General features: G+C 39.8%; 1 protein-coding gene across 3 annotated transcripts in view; it reads right to left on the reverse strand.

Annotated features, from left to right (window-relative positions):
• Positions 1 to 8375, reverse strand: part of LOC128703369 (CWF19-like protein 1) — a 61284-nt gene that overhangs the window by 24304 nt on the left and 28605 nt on the right. For 2 of the 3 annotated variants that reach the window (XM_070104645.1, XM_070104643.1), the window contains exons 3-5: positions 8063 to 8164; positions 5633 to 5838; positions 792 to 910 (exon numbers count right to left, since the gene is read on the reverse strand). In XM_070104645.1, coding sequence (XP_069960746.1) covers positions 792 to 910; positions 5633 to 5838; positions 8063 to 8164 — 427 coding nt within the window. The remainder of the gene's footprint in view (positions 1 to 791; positions 911 to 5632; positions 5839 to 8062; positions 8165 to 8375) is intronic. The other variant, XM_070104644.1, reaches the window with a different exon arrangement.

An 8375-nucleotide genomic window follows, 5' to 3' on the forward strand; every position in this document is an offset into this window, starting at 1 on the left:
TGCAATACAGGTGTAGCCAGGAACCTAAACTGCCATATAATCAGGGCTCTACAGTAGCCTGGAACCTAACCTGCTGTATAAGCAGGGCTCTACAGTAGCCTGGAACCTAACCTGCTGTATAAGCAGGGCCCTACAGTAGCCTGGAACCTAACCTGCTGTATAAGCAGGGCCCTACAGTAGCCTGGAACCTAACCTGCTGTATAAGCAGGGACCTACAGTAGCCTGGAACCTAACCTGCTGTATAAGCAGGGCCCTACAGTAGCCTGGAGCCTAACCTGCTGTATAAGCAGGGCCCTACAGTAGCCTGGAGCCTAACCTGCTGTATAAGCAGGGCCCTACAGTAGCCTGGAACCTAACCTGCTGTATAAGCAGGGACCTACAGTAGCCTGGAACCTAACCTGCTGCATAAGCAGGGACCTACAGTAGCCTGGAACCTAACCTGCTGTATAAGCAGGGTCCTACAGTAGCCTGGAACCTAACCTGCTGTATAAGCAGGGCCCGCCTGTACTTTAAACAAATTAGGCATCCAGAACAAAATACATGCTTAAATTTAAAGCAAAATTTATTACGTGAATAGCACTTACAAGAACTCACAGCTCTGGGATTTGCCGTGGCCTTGAAAATCATAACCCTCATAATTAAGAGGCTGACCGTAGAGGAAGGCTTTAACTGACTAAATTAATACTTGTTGATTCATGTTTATATAATGCAATTTAGCATAAACATTTCTTTTGAAAACAGCTGAAAAAAAGGGGTAAACAAAACTGTTCAATAATCTGCAGCCAGCTTACCTGTATGGCAAGCGTTCATAGTACACTCCTTCCATCCCAGAGAAATGATAGCGTGGTCGCATCTTGAACGCTAGTCTGGATACCATGGTTGATCCTGTAGTCTCAGGGTCACAACCATCCTGCAAATGTTGATAATTAACTCAGCTATAAAAATATAAGTATTGAATTCACTTACTGTAATTCTGTTTCAGTAACTAATTCTGTTTCAGTAATTGTAATTTTGTGCTTCAGTAACTATAATTCTGTATTTCAGTAACTAATTCTGTGTTGCAGTAACTGTAATTGTGTCTATGCTTCAATAACTAATATACTACAGTGGACCCCCGCATAACGATGGCATCGCATAGCGATTTTTCCGCATAACGATTACTTTTATCGCAAAATTTTTGCCCCGCATACCGATTAAAAACCCGCATACCGATTTTCGTCCGAGACGCGTCCAATGTGCCCTCAGCCAGCCTCACATGTGCCGCTCCATCCCATTGTTTACCAGCCAGCCTCCGCGGTAACATCCAAGCATACACTCGGAATATTTCGTATTATTACAGTATTTTCGGTGCTGTTTCTGGAAAATAAGTGACCATGGGCCCCAAGAAAGCTTCTAGTGCCAACCCTACACCTCAAAGGGTAAGAATTACTATAGAGATGAAGAAAGAGATAATTGATAAGTATGAAAGTGGAGTGCGTATAGCCGACCTAGTCAAGCTGTACAAGAAACCCCAATCAACCATCGCTACTATTGTGGGCACCAGAAAGACAATCAAGGAAGCTGTTCTTGCCAAAGGTTCAACTGTGTTTTCGAAACAAAGATCGCAATTGATGGAAGATGTTGAGAGACTCTTATTGGTGTGGATAAATGAAAAACAGATAGCAGGAGATAGCGTCTCTCAAGCGATCATATGTGAAAAGGCTAGGAAGTTGCATGACGATTTAATTAAAAAAATGCCTGCAACTAGTGATGATGTGAGTGAATTTAAGGCCAGCAAAGGTTGGTTTGAGAGATTTAAGAAGCGTAGTGGCATCCATAGTGTGATAAGGCATGGTGAGGCTGCCAGTTCGGACCACAAAGCGGCTGAAAAATATGTGCAGGAATTCAAGGAGTACATAGAAACTGAAGGACTGAAACCTGAACAAGTGTTTAATTGTGATGAAACAGGCCTGTTCTGGAAGAAAATGCCAAGCAGGACCTACATTACTCAGGAGGAAAAGGCACTCCCAGGACATAAGCCTATGAAAGACAGGCTTACTTTGTTGATGTGTGCCAATGCTACTGGTGATTGCAAAGTGAAGCCTTTATTAGTGTATCACTCTGAAACTCCCAGAGCGTTCAGGCAAAAGAATGTCCTCAAGGATAATTTGTGTGTGCTGTGGAGGGCAAACAGTAAGGCATGGGTCACTAGGGAATTTTTCTATAACTGGTTACACCATGCATTTGCCCCCAATGTGAAAAATTACCTAACTGAAAAGAAATTAGAACTTAAGTGCCTCCTGGTGTTAGACAATGCCCCTGGTCATCCTACAGACGTGGCAGAGCGACTTTATGGGGACATGAGCTTCATTAAGGTGAAGTTTTTGCCTCCTAATACCACTCCTCTCCTGCAGCCCATGGACCAGCAGGTTATTTCCAACTTCAAGAAACTGTACACAAAAGCTCTGTTTGAAAGGTGCTTTGTAATGACCTCAGAAACTCAACTGACTCTAAGAGAGTTTTGGAGAGATCACTTTAATATCCTCAATTGTGTAAACCTTATAGGTAAGGCTTGGGAGGAAGTGACAAAGAGGACCTTGAACTCTGCTTGGAAGAAACTGTGGCCAGAATGTGTAGACAAAAGGGATTTTGAAGGGTTTGAGGCTAACCCTGAGAATCCTGTGCCAGTTGAGGAATCCATTGTGGCATTGGGAAAGTCCTTGGGGTTGGAGGTTAGTGGGGAGGATGTGGAAGAGTTGGTGGAGGAGGACAATGAAGAACTAACCACTGATGAGCTGCTAGATCAACTTCAACAGCAAGAGGCCACACCTGAGGAAATTGCTTCGGAGGAGGGGAGAGAGAAATTGAAGAAGTTGCCTACTTCAAAGATTAAGGAAATCTGTGCAAAGTGGCTTGAAGTGCAAACCTTCATGGATGAAAATCACCCTCACACAGCTATTGCAAGCCGTGCTGGTGATTATTACACTGACAATGTTGTGAAACACTTTAGGCAAGTCATAAAGGAACGAGAGGTACAGGCCACTATGGACAGATATCTTGTGCGAAAGAAGTCCAGTGACTCTGAAGCTGGCCCTAGTGGCATTAAAAGAAGAAGGGAAGTAACCCCAGAAAAGGACTTACTACCTCAAGTCCTAATGGAAGGGGATTCCCCTTCTAAACACTAACACACTCTCTCCCCTCCTCCCATCCCATCAATCATCACCAGATCTTCAATAAAAGTAAGTGTCATTTAATTGTGCATGCCTTTTTCAGTTTGTGTGTATTAAAATTAACATTTCATGTGGTAAAAAAAAATTTTTTTCATACTTTTGGGCGTCTTGCACGGATTAATTTTATTTCCATTATTTCTTATGGGGAAAATTGATTCGCATAACGATTATTTCGCATAACGATGAGCCCTCTTGCACGGATTAAAATCGTTAACCGGGGGTCCACTGTATACTTGTAATCGGTCATGAGTGTTTTTCTACCCTCACAGTCTGGCCTAAAGCCAGGCTTTTCTAGTGATTGTCTGTTTGACCAGGTTGTTGCTATTGGTGACCTGCTGCTCCACATACCCATCACAGCCTGGATACTCTAGCACTTGGTATAAGTAATCATCAAATTTGTACATCATACAGTGCAAGAGGAATGGGACATAATCAGATACAATACAAAAAAGGGGAGCTCAAACTCCTTGGACCAAGAGTCTTTCCCCAGTAACACAATAAAGGAGGGCCCCACTTTACAGCGCTTAGCTTTAGGGCATTCTGCTAATGCAGCAGTTTTTAATTATATCCATTCTTCATTTATTCAGACTTCACTATAAGCTAAGGATGAAAATATTTAAAGTTAAGTGATGTGTGTACTGTACAGTGGACCCCCGCATAACGATTACCTCCGAATGCGACCAATTATGTAAGTGTATTTATGTAAGTGCGTTTGTACGTGTATGTTTGGGGGTCTGAAATGGACTAATCTACTTCACAATATTTCTTATGGGAACAAATTTGGTCAGTACTGGCACCTGAACATACTTCTGGAGTGAAAAAATATCGTTAACCGGGGGTCCACTATATATGCATTTTTTAGGCCTAGATCTATTGTTCATCTAATATATGATAGTGTAAACATGTTATTAGGTTTTTATATGCATCTCTAAGTAAAAAAAGGCTATGTTTCACTTTACAGCAATATTTGCTTTACAACAGTAGCTTGGTACCTAACCTGCTGTATAAGTGGGACCTGACTGTGTGGTATTGCTGTATAAGTGGGACCTGACTGTGTGGTATTGCTGTATAAGTGGGACCTGACTGTGTGGTATTGCTGTATAAGTGGGACCTGTCTGTGTGGTATTGCTGTATAAGTGGGACCTGACTGTGTGGTATTGCTGTATAAGTGGGACCTGACTGTGTGGTATTGCTGTATAAGTGGGACCTGTCTGTGTGGTATTGCTGTATAAGTGGGACCTGACTGTGTGGTATTGCTGTATAAGTGGGACCTGTCTGTGTGGTATTGCTGTATAAGTGGGACCTGACTGTGTGGTATTGCTGTATAAGTGGGACCTGTCTGTGTGGTATTGCTGTGTAAGTGGAACCTGACTGTGTGGTACTGCTGTATAAGTGGGACCTGACTGTGTGGTATTGCTGTATAAGTGGGACCTGTCTGTGTGGTATTGCTGTATAAGTGGGACCTGACTGTGTGGTATTGCTGTATAAGTGGGACCTGTCTGTGTGGTATTGCTGTATAATAATCAAGGAAATGAAATCTGCAGTATGTACCCATTTTTTTTATAGAGGAAGAACTCACCATCCTATATAGTGAAAAATAGTGAAGTATAAATGATGTCAATCATCACATACTGTACAAAATATAATGGTAAATATATATTTATGAAATATAATTATGACAATCATCATATGCTATAGGAAATATAACTACAATAATTCTATACTAAAATACATTTTAATCCTATAATGAAACTCCTGTACTGATGAAATATAATGATGATAATGATCATTTTATCAAATTTTTAAGAAATAGAATACTTATCACCAACAAGTTCAGCTCACAATATTATGATAGTCATGGGAAAGATGTAAACCTGTATGGTACAGTGACTGGGGTAAGAGAGGTATGGCAGGGAGGTATTCAGATTTGATCTGAGGAAGGGCAGGGTAGCTCAAATTCCTCAGATCAAGAGCCATTTACCAACAACATGTCACTTAGGCTTATAAATAAAATTAGGAACCCTAAACCTAACCTTGTAAAAATCCCACATAAAATAAGTGGGGAGGTTCAGTGTAGAGAAATGTACTAATGCACAAAGGAAAAATAGCACTTATACCTGGAGTTTACCTGGAGAGAGTTCCGGGGGTCAACGCCCCCGCGGCCCGGTCTGTGACCAGGCCATGGCCAGAATTCAGGTTAGTGAATGTATCAATTCCTGCATGACTATGGGCTTTCTGCATGCACGACCAAATGTCACCCATATTTGTACAAACATTGTATCATGTGGAAATAAATCTTTGATGCTGACTTCCCCATGGAGTCCCATGGTGTAATATTTCATTGAATAAAAGCCTTGAACTGTTCCCATGTCCTGCTCCCAAGAACGTTGTTATCACTCTGTAACTTTCAACCATTCACTCACAGGTTTCTTAGCAAAGTTGCAGACAGCATTAGGCCATTGACTGGTGATGAGGATGTCTATGGCAGGATTGCTGGTAGCCTGAGTCTCCAGCGATGTGATGTCATCGAAAATGAAGGTGGAAGCAGTCTTCTTGTTGTTGTCCGCCTGCATCCCACTCAGATACATTATTCTCAGTCCGCTGCTGCAAGGATAGATGCCACTTGGACCTGGAGGAAAACTTAATGACTTTATTGCTGTCTGTTATATCTGACATTTATCCATTTAAGCTGTCATATAAAGAATACAAAGGCACAATACCATATCAGGAACACTACACAAATACTTGCACGTACAAGAATAAAACTTACGATGTTTTGGTCCAACTTGGACCATTAACTGTGTCTAGTTAATGGTCCAAGTGACTATTGTATTTATTCTTATAACCTGAGCCAGTGGTTCATTTCTTTTTGCTATAATTCTGTGTTCAAAACAAATTTTGCATACGTTTGTGTTGCATCTTCTGCCTTTAGGTTTCATTCTCCTATGTGTGGGTATTTGTGTATAAGCTGTCATATATCAGCTAATCATTCTAGAGATTAATGTTCTGCATCATGGTCTCTGACCAGATCTCCTAGAAGGTACAGATATTACAGAACTAAAAACTAGAGTATCATGTCTTTCAGGGTCTGTCATAATACTGTGGCTTTGAAGTGAGGGGTCCATGCTTAATACTAGAGAAATTGATCACAGTTTAGTTGTACATCTGTTTTTATTTATAGCAGACAATAATTTTACTCAAGTTACAATCTGGGGATATTACATTGGTACAAGTTGAAAGTATTTTGTAGGTTTTGTATATCAGTAGTAAATATTTAAATTGCTGAAAGTAGTTTAAAGTATGAGACTGCTACAATTGGGTGTAGACAGTATTGTTTTGGGTAGGTATTTATACTACAATGTAGTATTAAGTAATGTACGAATTTTTTTTTTCAACATACCCGGAGAAGGGGTTACTAGCCCCTTGCTCCCAGCATGTTAGTTGCCTCTTATGACAATGCATGGCTTATGGAGGAAGAATTCTGTTCCGCTTCCCCATGGAGATAAGAAAAAATAAAGAACAAGAATTATTAAGAAAGAAGAAGAAAACCCAGATGGATGTGTAGTGTGACCGAAGTGTATGCAGAACTAGCAAGATATAAACTGTTATCTTATGTGTTTATGAGACAGAAAAAAGACATCAGCAATCCTACCATCATGTAAAACAATTACAGGTTTCCATTTTACACTCAATCGCCACGACAGTAGTACCTCCCTGGGTGGTTGCTGTCTACCAACCTACTACCTAAGAATTAAATCATATTATCAAGAATGTAACCTGCTCTGACTGATGGTCTACTATACATTCACTGGGTTATATAACATATTAATAATAAAATTAACAATAAATACACAAACTACAGGTGGGCCTCTCTTATACAGCACTTTAGGTTCTGTGCTACTGTAGGGCCCCACTTATACAGCAGGTTAGGTTCCAGATTACTGCTGTGAAGTGAAAATTGTTGTAAAGTAAAACAGCCTTTTCTCACTTCCAAATGCATATAAAAGTCTAATAACATGTTTACACTATTATATATTAACCCTTAAACGGTCCAAGCAGATCTACGTTCACACGCGTAGTGCTCCAAAAGTAGATCTACGTTTTTTTTACATATTTTCAAATATAACAAAAAAAAAAGTAGATCAAAGTTTTTTTATGCATTTTCAAATGTAAAAAAAAAAAATCTACTTTTTTTACATACTTTCAAATGTTGAAAAAACGTAGATCTACATTTGGACAGTTTAAGGGTTAAGTGATCAATAGAACTAGGCCTATAAAATGCATGTACAGTACATACATTACTTACCTTAAAATATTTTCATTTTTAGCTTATAGTGAGTGATGAATAGTATATTTATTGTAGGAAGTCTGAATAAATGCAGAATGGGTATAACTGAAAACTGCTGCATTACCAAAATGCCGTAAAGTGAAGTGCTGTAAAGGGGGGCCTGCCTGTATTATGGTCACATGAATTGTGATGCTTATGAACCTCTGGGAAAACACCCACAAGAAAAGACACATTACTAACAACTAGTAAGACACATTACTAGCAACTAGTAAGACACATTACTAGCAACTATAAAGATAAAGACAGCTACAGACTAAGTGATGATGAATGTTTCCTTGAAGACACACTGTGTGAAACAGCGGAAGTGATTCAAAAAATAATATAAGGTGGGATTTTCCACGTAAGAAACTTTCACATCAAACGTGTCTTATCGGAAAATAAATTATTATTTTGTTAACCTGACAGTCGTCTCCCACCAAGACAGGACTCCAAAAGAAGGAACACATTCACCATCATTCATTCAACTACCATCTTACCAGAAGTGTGCTGACATCACATCACTTACCTAAATATATGACATTTTCACAGAGTTCGCAACCTTTCATGTCAGGATAGTTGCTGGTGCTGCCAAAACGACTGGGCCCTAAGACGTAAGTTGCAACAGGAACTAGAATGTAAGAAAAATAATACATATGTGTTTGTTTATATATACAAATACAGTGGTACTTTCGGATACGAACAACTCAAAATTCAAACAATTATGTAAGTGTATTTATGTAAGTGGTTTTGAAAGTGTAATTTTGGGGGTCTGAAACGGACTAATCTAATTTACATTATTCCTTATGGGAACAAATTCGTTCGGTATCGTATTCCGAGGT

Source organism: Cherax quadricarinatus, chromosome 93 (assembly GCF_038502225.1).
Source record: "Cherax quadricarinatus isolate ZL_2023a chromosome 93, ASM3850222v1, whole genome shotgun sequence".
Taxonomy (NCBI): Eukaryota; Metazoa; Arthropoda; class Malacostraca; order Decapoda; family Parastacidae; genus Cherax; species Cherax quadricarinatus.